General features: G+C 40.5%; 1 protein-coding gene across 4 annotated transcripts in view; it reads left to right on the forward strand.

Annotated features, from left to right (window-relative positions):
* The first annotated feature begins 45 nt into the window (after nucleotides 1–45).
* Nucleotides 46–14,540, forward strand: part of LOC141790569 (far upstream element-binding protein 3-like) — a 32,652-nt gene continuing 18,157 nt past the window's right edge. Inside the window, exons 1-7 of one of the 4 annotated variants that reach the window (XM_074670544.1) lie at nucleotides 46–177; nucleotides 10,233–10,341; nucleotides 10,462–10,495; nucleotides 10,781–10,830; nucleotides 13,741–13,812; nucleotides 14,115–14,172; nucleotides 14,273–14,435. In XM_074670544.1, the coding sequence (XP_074526645.1) occupies nucleotides 85–177; nucleotides 10,233–10,341; nucleotides 10,462–10,495; nucleotides 10,781–10,830; nucleotides 13,741–13,812; nucleotides 14,115–14,172; nucleotides 14,273–14,435 (579 nt within the window). In that variant the 5' untranslated portion in view covers nucleotides 46–84. The remainder of the gene's footprint in view (nucleotides 178–10,232; nucleotides 10,342–10,461; nucleotides 10,496–10,780; nucleotides 10,831–13,740; nucleotides 13,813–14,114; nucleotides 14,173–14,272; nucleotides 14,436–14,540) is intronic. The other 3 variants (XM_074670546.1, XM_074670545.1, XM_074670547.1) reach the window with 3 other exon arrangements.

The following is a 14,540-nucleotide window of genomic DNA, read 5'->3' on the forward strand; positions in this document are numbered from 1 at the left end:
CTCATCTCTTAAAGCGCTCTCTCTTCAGCTCCAGTTAGCAGCCCGAGCTAATCCGGCTAACGGCTAACGGCTAACAGTGGCGCTATGATGGCGGAGCTGGTGCAGGGACAGGCCTCGATGAACCAGCCGGGGCTGAAGTCAGACGGCCTGGCCGATGTTTTACAGAGGGCCCGGCAGGTAACAACTCCACTGGGGCTCAGCACACACCTGTTCAGGGCCGAACCGGGTCGTTTACATCGAGCCAAAGCACTTTTATTCGAATTCTCCGTGTTGTGCTGCTGCTATCCTAACTTATGCGCTCGTCAACACACACTCACACACACACACACTTACACACACACACTCTAGCATGCTAACTAGCACGGAAAGCAGTTCGGAGTTGCACTTGTGGCCGGTTTTGCACACTTTATCCGAGCTGACACGGTCCGAGAGTTAGTTTGTGGGGAGTTTGTGGAGCTGTCACCCGGAGGGGAGCGCAGTGGGAGCGGGGGGGAGCAGGACAGAAGTTTGGCCACACGTGTCACTGAGGCAGACAACCTGTTGCGAGACAGAAACACGGTCGAAATGCACACAACTCCACTCTTTTTACTTTGCTTTGTTGACCTACTAAGTGTCCAGGGGCAGAGCAGGGAAATGAGGGTGTTCGTACTGTGTTAAAGCCTCATCCGCTTTCCAACAGTTATTATGAGAGTTGGACCCCCTCCCCTCCCCTTATAGGCTGCTGTTTACTGTAAGTTGGTTAGAAACTAGGCTGGCGTTATGCAACAGCCTCAGAGCCATATACAGCCGAGTGGAGGTGTGTCAGCCTCCTATACAGACACACACAGGTAGTCACACACACTCACAGGGCATTTCTCCACCTCTGTGTGTGCTGCAGTGGGAACCAGCAGGCTGTTTGTGTGTTTGCAGGCTCTTTCTGATAACTCAGGTGAAGTTTGGTACATGCAGGTGTTGGAGTGTCTCTGTGACCTCAGAGGGAGTTAATCAAACACAAGTATTTCTGCAGCCTGTCTCTGATAGAGTAGCTGGTTAATCTGGAAAGGCAGCTCAGTAGGAATGGTTTGCAAACTTCAATTTCCAAACCTTTTGAGAAATACTTGGAGCAGGAATCAGTTTTGTGAACTCGGACATCTAAACTCTGCACACAGACCTGTACAAACCTGTAAAGTGAAAACCTGTCTCATTATTCTACTCTTCTTGATGTTAAACCAGAAATGCGGCTTTAAACGCCTCTCACAATGCATAGAAGTGACTGAAATGTGACACATATGTGATCTTTTCATGGTTGCTCAAATGTGGAGGCAGGATGTGGTTAGCTTAGCTTAGCATACAGAGTGAAAGCAGGGAGAATGGGCTAGCATGGCCCTGTCCAAAGTTCAAAAACATCTTTGAAGCGTTGCGAACTGTACGGGGGAAGTTACAAATACTCATCTCTGTTGATGCTTTGGTGGTTTTCAGGAGCAGCTGTGACACGTGAAACACTTCACAAATTAATCATTTAAACAGCAAACTATTCTAATTACAACTCAGATTTATACAGTTAGATTACATTTCTGTATGCAAACCTCATCACCCACTCTTAAACAGTTGTTTACACTCATCCACAGGCCAGACAAAGATGCTATATGTGATTTTTAATGTGTACGTGTGGTTGATAGCAGCCATATTGAATTTTGATCTAGGTTTCTTGAGTTTGTCAGTGTGTGTACAAGGCCTGAAACACTTTGTTTGCTTCTTTCCTCTGATTGGCCAGTTCTCTGGAGGTGGCGCTATGGTCAGACCTTGGTGTTTGAGGTCCCTCCACTGTGTCATGAACCAGGGTGTTAGAAAATCTGCACGTCATTACTTCATATCCTTCACTTTCAATCGATGTAGCTTTTTGTTGACTCTTGTGTTGTTTTTAGCTTCTGGGTAAGTTTCTAAGTGCTTTTGAGTGACAGTTTTAATGATCAAAGTCAGAGTTTAAGATCTTTAATGCCAGTATTTTGAGGGTTTAGTTTTGTTTAGGAACCCATATGATGACAATATTATATTAATATGCCAATTCAATGAGTTCGTAGATGGTTATGCCATCATCTTCACCTACATCAGCTGGGTTTCTTGATGAGGAAAAATTGAAGTCAAGAGTAAAATTATTTGATTTCCCCAAAAGTGTGAGGTTTTCAGAAGTTTACTGCTAATAGGAGACAGATGATTGAGCCATAAGATATATGGAGGATTTGGTAGCTCATCAGGGTGTGACTAGGGCCTGGTATTGCTAAAAACCTCGCAATTCGATTCGACTTCGATTTGACTTCGATTTGATTTGATTTGATTCAATTCTTTGGGTTTCGATTCGATTCAGTTTCGATTTGATTTGATTCTTTAGGTTTCAATTCGATTCGATATTGATTTAAATACTTTAAATATCGGTTTGCATGCCCCGTGTGAACATATGTGGTATGTCACCTCACCTTTTAGAGCGATAAAACAACCCAAACACCAGACTTTAAAGCTGAAGGATCTGGCTTTATGCTTCTGCTGCTGCTTTGGCGGCCATTTTTGTTGTTGTTTGGTCTCTTGTGGCCCTCGTCCACACAACGGGAATAACACGCACACTCCGCCTATTTGCCGGGAGATATTGGATTGAGTGAGACAATATTTCGATGCATCGATTCATCGATATTTTTTAACCACCCCTAGGTGTGACAGTACAAAAAATTTTAGTCTTGTACATTTTAGGCTCGGTGACAAAGAAAAACCTGTCTGGGTGGAGTTGTCTATAGACCAGGGGTCTTCAAATTGGGACTTGTCGGCCTAAACTTGTTGTTGCTTCAGCCTGAAAATTGGCAGGACTTTTGCTTTTGGTGATCCAGTTCACCACCTGTTCAAAACTAGTCTAAAATCTCGGTGGTCTCATCTTGATACTTATCGCCAAAACTTTGAATTTCCGTGGTCTTAAGACTTGGTTGTCTTATTTTTAGGCTTGATACTCAGTAAGACATGAGTTTCCATAGCCCTGCAGGATTATAGCTAGGGATGGGTACCGAGTTAGGTACTTTTCTAGGTACTGACCAAATTCTGTCAAAAGTACCAGGTACTGATTCATGTAGAATCAAAAGGTACCATGTTTAAGTACCTAAATGCATCCTTGTGACTGTGAGGGAGTGACAGAGTAGGAGATTTTCCATGCTGGACATAAACACAGCATTGCAAGTTTATATACTGAGGACTAATTTGTTAAGTTGAAAATTTTTTGTATTTTATTCTTAAACAAATTGATATTTTTTACCACATAAACACAAAAAAGTACAGAAAATTGTAACCGTTGAGTAGTGGTACCGGTTGCCAGGTACCGGGCATCGGTACCGTATCGTTTCAAATGTGAAAGGTACCCATCCCTAACTGTAGCTCATGTAAAACACTAGTGGCCTTTTTCAGGATTCGTTTTAGGACTTGGTGGTCTCAAATTGGGACTTGTCTGCATAAACTTTAAGTTTTGTGGTCTCAGCTTGGAGTTAGTCATTTTGAAAATTGTTATAACTTTAGTTTTTGGTGCTCAAGAAATTTTAAATCCTGATGACTTGTAGGGATGCACGATATATCAGTACCGGCCAATGTCGGTTAATTTTTTTAGTATACCGGTTAAAAAATAGACGGATACAGATTTTTGGGGGCCGATACCGATACTGATTATCTGTAGGCAAGGAGGCTGATAACCAATATTTGAAGCCGATATTAATTTGCAGTCAAAGTGAAAATATTGGCGTAAAAAGTTTTGAACAATACAAACTCCAACACTTAACTGCAAAGCATACGTTTATTAAACAGCTCAGTTTTATACATTTAAATTAAAACTTTGAAAAAAATAGCTAAAGTTTTCTACAGTTAATAAAGTTTTCAAAATGTAACTGCAATAAAACTGGACAGAATTGAGTTTGTACTGCCTTTTACTGGCATGTAATGCAGTTGAACTAATTTTCTATTTGGTTTTGCATGACTGATTTTAAAGGACCATCCAGGGTAGAGGTGTCCCAGTCCGATGTTGATATCGGATATCGGTCTGGGACGATATCGGCAAAAAAACAAGTATCAGAATCCATCTAAAATCTCCAATATAAGCGGTTTCTGTTACCCATTGATTAATAGTAAATGGGTCAATTTTTCCTCATACCTACTGTTGCTGACTACTGTTCTTTGTTTGAATAATATCATTTAATCAAGCCTTTTCTAACATGACTGACAAACTACAAAATAAGTAATCAAATTTTGCATGTTTAATGCTGATATCGTATCGGATTAATATCGGTATCGGCCAGTACTCAATGCTGCAGTATCGGTATCGTATCAGAAGTGAAAATGTAATATCGGGACATCCTTAATCCAGGGCTTTCATAGTGTAGATAATAATCAGCCTGGCCGATAATCGGTCTATCCCTAATATCGGGGCCAATATTTCCTCATTAGGTGCCGGCATTTTCAGAGCATCCTGAACGATCTTTCAAGACCCAAATAATTTTGTTTTCTCTGACTATGTAAACACCTAAACTACCTAAGAAGAGTGGACTATTTTCTTTTATGTCTCTCTTTCTGTTTTTGATCCAAAAAACAGACAAAATGTAATTTTTTTTGATCGCGTTCATCTCGGGTGCTCCATCCTTTGATCCTCTGCATGGTCGACTTTACTCACGATTGCATCGCTCTTTCTCTCTTAACTACCTCAACACATCATCTCAGATTATTATTATTATTTTTTTAACCAATATTGATATTGATAAATATTGGTTATCGGCCGTGACACCAATGTTAATATCGGTATTTGCCAAAATTTTCATATTGATGCATCCCTTATGACTTGTTTAGAATTTGTCTTTAAAGTTGGCGGTTCACCCTCAGACTTTTCTACCAAACATTTGACATTTTTATGTCAACTCACCACACATCAGCCTGAAAATAAAAAATGTTTTGTAGTTAAAAGCTGATGACTTGTTGAAGACGTGTCTTAAGACTTGGCTTCTTTTGAATTTTGGTTGTGGCTTGACTTCAGACTTCAGGCTTTAATCTTGACTTGTTTGATGATGAAGAAAAAACTGTTGGATTGATTTATGTTGAAACTTTCTTTGGGTTACAACTGTTTTTATTCAAGCTGAAGAGGTTCATACAAAATTTTAGGCAGAGAAATTATTTGATTTTTTGTTCTTGGGGTCTAAAAAGTTTTTTTTGTGCTTTGGATCTCACTCTTACTGCTGCATGGCCAGATCTTTGTCTTAAGTCCCTAATTTGCTTCTTACTAGCACAGCTGTTTAGTGTATTAATTTATACAAGTTTTAAGAAAATAACTGAAAATTATGTTGTTGAAAAATCAAAAAATCTGATTGGAGACGTGACTTATCAGTTTTTAACTTTAAAATGAGCTGAAAAAATAAAAAAAGATTGATATTTCCTAATTATTTTCTATTTGATGAGCTGATCCTTTCACGCACCGGATTCCATCTTTACCAACAGGAGCTGTGATGTTTGGTGAAATAATTTCAGACTTAAACTCTGGGAAACATATACATATGCAGGTGTTTTATGGTGCACCTGCGGCTCTTTGTGTCAGAGTCATGTGGTCAGAGCGAGGCTGCAGAGTAAACGGGTGTGAACACGAGGAGGGGTTCAGGTTGTTCTCCGTGTGTTTGTTTGGAGCAGCGGATTCCTCCACAGCTCTCTCTGCTGCTCATTAAAAAGTGAGGATGTTCAAGGCCGCCTCGCCGTGTGGTTGGGGACGTATCCGTCAGTGTGCGGTCGGCGGGCGGGGATTATTAAGTGCTGTGAACGAAATGTGGAGCTGTTGACTCTGCAGCAGGTAGAGGTGACGAAACAGCAGGGCAACGTGAGGCCTCAGAGTCATTATTCATTATTTCAAATATTACCTGCAATTTTTCTGCACGTTTAGAAGAACGATAACTGTATGAAATAGCAACAGGAGAAGAAATGAATGAGAAATACATTTGAGTGCAGTAAGACCTCACAGTACTGACACTGGCGTTATCTCAGCCATCAGTGATCCACTCAAACCTGCAGAGATCCACCTGATACTGACCAGCAGCGTCTGATCAGGACGCCTCCCGTGCTGATCGGTGTGAGAGTGAATTGTTAAACGTACCTGACAGAAGGGACATGAACACCATGTTCCTTCAGTACGACTCTGCAGAACAGCTGTGTGTGTGTGTGTGTGTGTGTGTGTGTGTGTGTGTGTGTGTGTGTGTGTGTGTGTGTGTGTGTGTGTGTGTGTGTGTGTGTGTGTGTGTGTGAGTGTGTGTGTGTGCAGACAAACAGTGAACCTTATTAGGAAGCTTCCTGATGCAGTCCACAGGAAGATAAACTCTCGCTGATTCAGGCTCGTTGTGAGCGCCGCTGCAGCGTCAACAACACAATCTGACATTCACCACATCAGATTTTAAACAAGCTCAGTTTGTGAGTGAGTTACAGGTTTAGAAGAGATCAGTTTTTCTGTTGAGTGCATCGATTATCTTTGGCACTACCTGGACTTAAAAACTAGGAGTGCACCGATCACAATTTTCTGGCCGATCACCAATCTTAAAAAACCTTGACCTGTCGATGCCGATTTGGGCCAATACTGATATTTATTTTTTTATTTTTTATAACTGACAACACAAACCTTTAATGTTCCAATCTTATTTCTTTGAAAATCATTGAACAATACCTGTGAAACAATAAAATCTTTATGTTTTCACTTAAACAACCAATAAACTGTCCTAAGTTTTAGGTCTCAGAGCAAAAAGCAACAATGGCTGTCAGACCTTCCTGGAGGTATATAAAATCATGAAATCTTCACCAATCGATAGGTGCTTGTCTCTAAAACACGACCAGGCAGCTTCAAAATGTTGCTTCAAACTCTCATAGCGGTATGTGAAGCCAACATGTTCAACAATGGTCTGTGTATGAGTAAAAACACTGAAATAATCAATTAAAAATTAAGTTACAGACAAAAAATTAATAAGTAGATAAATTAAAAAAACATTTATTAGCTTTGACCTAAGGCTATGTGACTCATTTTGTTGTGGTATTTAATCCTAAATGGTGGTGACTTGTTGAGGACCTGCCTAAAGACTTGGTGAACTTTCATTTGAGGGTCTTAATTTTGAATTCATCAGCCTGTAAAATGTTGTGGCTTTGACTTTTTATTCTCTGGTTAATGTAACATTGTGAGGACTTGTTTAGGACTTGCTGAAACTTTGGATTTGGTGGCCTCAGCTTTGAATGTGCCATCTCTACAATTGTTAAAGCTTTGGCTTTTAGTGCGTTAGTGGTAATGACTTGTTAAGGACTTGGTTTCCTCAGCTTGGGAAGTGTCTGTTGTGTGTCTGTTTTGGTCTCGGTGGTCTCTGCCCTGGCTTTAATTTTGGTGGTGTCTTTAAAGTTGGTAAGACTGAAACTTCAGTTTTTTCCAGTAAATCTAAGATGGTGATGACTTGTTTAGGACTTGCCATAAGACTTGGCGGTCCCGCCTTGGATCTGGTCTGATTGAACTTTGAATTTGTTGGTCTAACCTTGAAATTCCTCAGCCTGTAGTTTGATATGACTGTGGTCTCTGTTGCTTTAGTAAAATCAAAAGATGCTGACTTATTTGAGACTCCTCGTAAGACTTGGTAGTCTCATCTGAAGACTTGTCAGAAAAATTTCAATATGGTGGTCTCAGCTTGGAACTCATCAGTCTATAAATCGGTAAGACTTTAATTAAAACTTTTCCTATATATTAAAGGCTTGGCTTGTTCAAGACTCGTCCAAAGACTAGGCAGGGTCTTCAATCTGGACTTGTCTGCCTAAACTTTTTTTGTTGTTGCATTTACTCAAAATTCATCAGCCTGAAAACTTGTAGGACTTTTGTTTTTAGTGACCCAGTTTATGTAAGTGTTGATGACCCATTCAAGGCTATTAATTTCAATGATCTTAAGACTTGGTTGTCTTATTTTTAGACTCCATAATTAGTAGACATGAATTTCCGTAGCCCAACAGCACCAAAGCTCATGTAAAAAAAGTAGTGACTTTTCCAGATTTGTTTGAGGACATGGTGGTCACAGTTTGGGACTTGTCTACATAAACTTTGAGCTTTGGCTTGGACTATGACTTTAGTTTTGGTGATCCAGAAATTTTTTAAACATGATGACTTGTTCAGGACTTGTCTTAAGACATGGTGGTTCATGTTACATGTAGAGGTCGACCAATACGGGTTTTTTGGGGGCCGATGCCGATGCCGATGCTTTCCAAATTTGGGCAGCCGATGCCGATATGCATAGCTGATTTTTCCAATTTGATATTCAGGCCGATTGTTAAATATATATTTATCACATTCTTGTGAAACGCAGCAATTTCTGAGCAACTAAAAGAAATCTATTACAACAAGTCGTGTCCAGTCCTCTGAACATTTATTCAGCTTTCAAAACAATGAAATATTTTGTCTGAGTAAACACACAATGTAACAAGCAGTAGTAAACATTCACACTCTTCTTAAAATGTCAAAAAATAAATTTAAACTTATTAATATAATTTGAACAAAAGTATGTAATGTATCCAAGTGGTTCCACAAGTTTGAGGTGCTCATCTTTTTTGTGCCTGATCAAAAATTGCGTCATTTTATACAACGGATCAAAAATCGGCTTTTTAAAAGAAACTACGGCCGATGGATGGAGACAAATGTCCAAATATCGGCCCGATATATCGGCCGGCTGATATATCAGTCTACCTCTGGTTACATGTACAATGTACAGGTGCACTGATCACAATTTTCTGGCCGATCACCGATCTTTGAAAAGCCTGGCCTGCTGAGACTGATTTAGGCTGATACTAATTTTCACTTTTTATAACTGACAGCATAAACCTTCAATGTTCCAATCTTATTTATTGAAAATCATTGAACAATACCTGTGAAACAATAAAATCTTTATGTTTTAACTTAAACAACCAATAAAGTGTCCTGAGTTTTAGGTCTCAGAGCAAAAAGCATCAATGGCTGTCAGACCTTCCTGGAGGTTTATGAGATTAGTTTCATATTCAAGGATGGGCCGATCACTGATCTCTGATCACCCATCACTGATCACCCAAAGTTGAAGAAATCTGCACCGATCGATCAATGCGTGTCTAGTAGAATGGTTATCATTTGTTGAGGACTAGCACAAAGACCTGGGGTCTCATGTACAAAAAGTACATACGCACAAAAACGTGGCATACACGCTATTTTTACGGCAAATTCAGGCGTATCAAGAGCGAAATGACTGTGAGAATGTGCGGTACCCCACGCCAACTTCATGGCTGGCGTACGCACTTTTCTACAGCTGTTGATCCTTTGGCGACACTTAAAGATGATACAGGGAAACTTAATTCCTCACTGATTAGGATGTACAAAGACAAAGTGCTTGAATTCATACGAACAGATTCATACATCTGGGTATATTTGTGCGTACGACATTTTCTGAATTTGAGCGTACGCCAAGTTTCAGTTGGAAATCCACTCAAGACCCCTGATGATCTTAACTTAGGGACTTGTCAGCTTAAATTTGTGAGTTGGGTGTCCTCAACTTGGACTTCGTCAAGAAAACTGTTAAAACTTTTGTTTGGTGGTTAACTGCTGATGAATTGTTGAGGACTGGTCTTAAGACTAGACTACTTTTGTATGTTGGTCGTGTCTTGGCCTCAGACTGCTGGGCTTTAGTCTGGACTTGTTCAGTCTCAAGTTGAGACTTGTAACTGTTACTAAAGACTTGTCAAGTTGGTATTTTGCATAGACCTCTGCCTTGCATTTTGGACTTGTTGGTTGAGACTTGAAACTGTGGTTTTAGTTTGAACTTGCTTTCTTGATTGAGCGGTTTAGTTTCAGACTATTTGGTCTTGACTTGGGACTTGTTTGCACCACCTGAATTTCTACCTGTTGTTTCCATCCTAGATTTTCAACCAACCCCTCTAAAATTTGGAGTTTCCACCCAATTTTTAGCCATGACTTGTGATCTTTCTCAAGACTTTTTCGTCTTTCTTCCTGACCTGAGACTAAACTTTGGTTTAACTTAAGACTTTATCTTCTATGGCGTAGATTATGACTTGTGACTCGTTGGTGTCCACTTTGGGTTTGTTTTGTGATATTAAAGCCATAGTTTGAAACTTGAGAATGTCCTTTAAAGTTTGATGATTTCACTCATCCAGGACTTATCCTGTCCCCGTGTCCAGACCTTAAAGCGTGTGTGTTTCTCCCTCAGATGGTGGGAAAGATGGGCGGAGAAGCCATGTCCCACCTCAACAGCTCCTCAGGAAGTGTCGAGCCCTCGCTGTACTACCCCGGCCAGAAACGACCCGGAGAGGACGGAGGTGAGATGGAGGGGAAACAGGGTCCACATAAAAACCTTTAGACCTTTAAAGACCACCATCAGATCACTTATAGGGGAACAAAACATGCGCTCATGTCTAATCTCTGCCTCTTTCTCCCAGTAGGTAACCAGCTAGCAGCCATGGGGCATCAAAGGTACGAGCTGCAGCTGATATTGATCACACACACACTCTCTCACACACACTCAGATAATGACGCGTATTCAGCATCAGAGTTTGTTTGCAAATAGACATGAGTGTGTATGTGTGTGTGTGTGTGTCGGGGTGTACCAGCAGATAAGTGTTTATAGATCCGTCCTCCTACAGTCATAATCATAAACATAATAACTTATTGACATAAACACACACATTCACACACTCACTGTGGTGGTGGGCTCATTGTGTGACGCTAATGTGTTTTTATATCATGTGTGTTTTGCAGCAGGGTAATCACAGAGGATTACAAGGTCCCCGACAGAATGGTGGGCTTCAGTAAGTACGACCTTTAACCTTTCAGTCCCTCCTGCTGATTGGACGCTCCTTTGTCCAATCGAATCACTCAGATTTTCTGATTCTCGTCTCATCTCTTTCTTTCACTGTTTGTCCACACGTAAACAAAGTTTTAGGTCACTGAAAAACAGGAATCTTTGACAAACCTGCACAGAAAGTAGTTACTGTTATTATAGATGCATCCTCCTTAAACTCGCCAATTAACAGGGTCACTATTTAAGTCAAAACACCGGTTGATTTCTGCCGTCGTCGTGCTTTAACACGTAATATTTTGAGATTTTTGAAAAGGCTTTGTCAGAAGCCCTTGTTTCCTTTCAAGTGTTGACTCAACAGCTCTAGCTGTAGTTTACCCAAAGTGTGATCAAAGCTAGGGATGCTCCAATATGAAAATTTTGGCCAGTATCCAATATTGATTTTGCTGCAATCAAAGAAGTATGTTTTGTCTGTTTTTTTGATCAAAAAGAGGAAGAGAGACATAACAGAAGAAAGTCCACTCTGTTTAGGTAGTTTTGGTGTTTACATAGTCAGAGAAAACAAGATGATTTGGGTCTTGAAAGATTGTTCAAGATGCTCTGAAAATAGCCGGCAGCTAATGGGCAAATATCGGCCGATACCCATGTGCTAAAAAAATACTTGCTGCCCTCTACTGGTCTACTGGTGTAGTGTAGAGGTAGAACGATATATCGGGCCGATATTTGGACATTTGTCTCTATCGGCCATCGGCCGTATTTTCTTTTAAAAAGCCGATTTTTGATCCGTTGTATAAAATGACGCAATTTTTGATCAGGCACAAAAAAGATGAGCACCTCAAACTTGTAGAACCACTTGGATACATTACATACTTTTGTTAAAATTATATTAATAAGTTTAAATTTCTTTTTGACATTTTAAGAAGAGTGTGAATGTTTACTACTGATTGTTACATTGTGTGTTTACTCAGACAAAATATTTCATTGTTTTGAAAGCTGAATAAATGTTCAGAGGACTGGACACGACTTGTTGTAATAGATTTCTTTTAGTTGCTCAGAAATTGCTGCGTTTCACAAAATTGTGATAAATATATATTTATTTAACAATCGGCCTGAATAACAAATTGGAAAAATCGGCTATGCATATCGGCATCGGCTGCCCAAATTAGGAAAGCATCGGCATCGGCCTCGGCCCCCAAAAAACCCATATCGGTCGACCTCTAGTGTAGTGCAATTTCTTTTTTTTTCTCCATCTGTCAGTGTTCTGATTTACATCCTCCTCACAGGACTCCAGGTCTTGGTGGAAACACAGACAACAATTAAACCACAGAAACTATTTAGTTCCTGGAACTTCTGGTCAAAAAGTACCTAATATAAAACACAGTTCCACCAGACCTGGACTCTTTTACCTTTTGAGGAACTGTCAACCTGGTTCAGGTCATTTTGCTTTGAACAAGAATTTCTCAAAGAAAGTACAAGCAGATTTAACCCTTACATGCTCTGAATATTTAGAATCATTAATCCTTAAACAATGTTTTTATAGCGCTAGAGAAGTGTATTTTTTAAGACATAAAAACATAAACGCCATAGTGACCTAATTAAATATATTTAGTTTGAAAATAACTTAAACTTCTGGAACGGTTGGAGTTTATACTATAATGTTTAAAACTCTCCACATGTCAAAATATTTTATAGTCACAGAGCACTTTCTGTTTGACTGTTAACCTTCGATCAACTAGAATCCTAACTTATGGCCTAAAACCTGATAGAAAGACACATTTCAGACCAAGATACTATTCTCCATAGTATTTTTTGTTTGTATTTTAAAATGAGCTACAGGTAGAAAAAAACTGCTTTTATCACAGTGGTGTTTTTGATAGCTGCTGTCTCTTTAAGGCCTTTAAGACCTGCTCCACAAACCTCCTTCACTCTGATTGGCCAGCTCTCTGAAGGCCTGTCAGGGGTGAAGCTAGGGGCAGACCTTGGTGTTTGAGGCCCGCACCCGCCAATGTGTTGGGAACCAGTCAAGAGCAGTGTTGGGAGAAGCTGCATTAAATCTTATGGCGTTATTAATGCTGTTACTTTTTCCAGTAACGGGTAATCTAATTGATTGATATTTTAAACATTATAACGCTGTTACTGACAGTGAAATGAGTTGAGTTACTATGTTTCCGACCTGGCTCGCTCAGCCAGGAACAAAGAGAGGAGCTGCAAATAAAATGGGAACAATCATGTTGATACTTCTTAACAAAGAGCTGATGCTAAAGTCAACTTTTCAGCAACAAATATCACACAGCTACCTGTGAGCGTCTGTGTAACCTGCAGTCAGAGAGGATCTCATGCAACGTCTTTGGATTAAACCAACTCTAGAGAGAGGGGTGGATGCTTTACCAAGGTTTGAATGTAAGGCACAAGTAGCCAACTTGTTTTGATTTGAAAAAAAAATTTATCAGAGATGACAGGACCAGACTTAAAAATAAGGCGTTTATCTGGAGAAATTACAAGTCAGGAGTGGAGCGAGAGACGGGTTAAAAAGCGGGAGAATCCCTCCTAAATCAGGAGAGTTGGCAGGTCTATCTGACCTGGATTGCTCAGACAGACACGGGGCAGGAGCTGCAGATATATTATGCGCGAATGCTGAGTGGGTTAAAACTTGCTAAATTCTTTAGCAAAATTAAATTTTTTTCAAAAAGTAACGCAATAATTACTTTCCCTTGGTAACCAATTATATTTCAGGGATGAAATGTACTCTTTATTTTTGCACCGAGAATGAAAAAAATAAACAAAACTTAAATTAAATGGCTAAATAATAATACCATTGATATTTATATTAAGAAAGTGTTTCTTTTGTTTGAAATTGCACACAGCTCGTCTGATCTCTGTTTAAACTACACCTCCTCACTTCTCCTCTCTCCTCTTTTAGTTATTGGTAGAGGAGGCGAACAGATCACCAGGATCCAGTTGGAGTCTGGCTGCAAGATTCAGATCGCTGCTGGTGAGTCCGTCTCTGCTGTGATCAAACTCTTTCTTTAAAGTCTCTGAGTTCAGGTGTGTGCTGCCGTTTGTGGATAAGTTTTTAAGGTTTTGTGGCTCCTTAAGTTTCTGAACAATTGAGCTCAGAGAACCCAGATTTTTAAAGGTCTGATCGAGCAGCTGAGAGTCTTTCCTGAAAAAAAAACAACTCACAGCATCAACGCTCACGTTGACTAAGAAAAGAGAAACTTGAGGAACCTGTTTGCTGAGCTGAATCACACTCCTCACACTCCTCACACTCCTCACACTCCTCTGTGTTTGCAGACAGCGGAGGCCTGATGGAGCGGCCATGTTCCCTGACAGGAACCCCAGAGAGCATCGAGTGAGTTTCTGAACATCTGAGGAAGAAGCAGCCTCCTCCTCCTCCTCCTCACCTCCACCTCCTCCTCCTCCTCACTCGTTATATGTGTGTGTGCTTTCAGGCAGGCAAAGAGGCTGCTGGTCCAGATCGTGGACCGCTGCAGAAACGGCCCTGGTTTCCACGGCGACGGGGAAGGTGGAGCTTCAGTGCAGGAGATGCTGATCCCGGCCAGTAAGGTGGGGCTGGTGATCGGCCGAGGAGGAGACACCATCAAACAGCTGCAGGTGGAGCCACCGTCAGAGTCAAACACACGAAACGACACACACTGTTGATGTTTCTGCTCTGTAAATATCTGTGTGTGTGTGTGTGTGTGTGTGTGTGTGTGTGTG

The sequence above is a fragment of the Halichoeres trimaculatus genome, unplaced genomic scaffold (assembly GCF_033239565.1).
Source record: "Halichoeres trimaculatus isolate MK-OKI-2021-1 unplaced genomic scaffold, fHalTri1.1 fHalTri1_scaffold_5, whole genome shotgun sequence".
Classification (NCBI taxonomy): domain Eukaryota; kingdom Metazoa; phylum Chordata; class Actinopteri; order Labriformes; family Labridae; genus Halichoeres; species Halichoeres trimaculatus.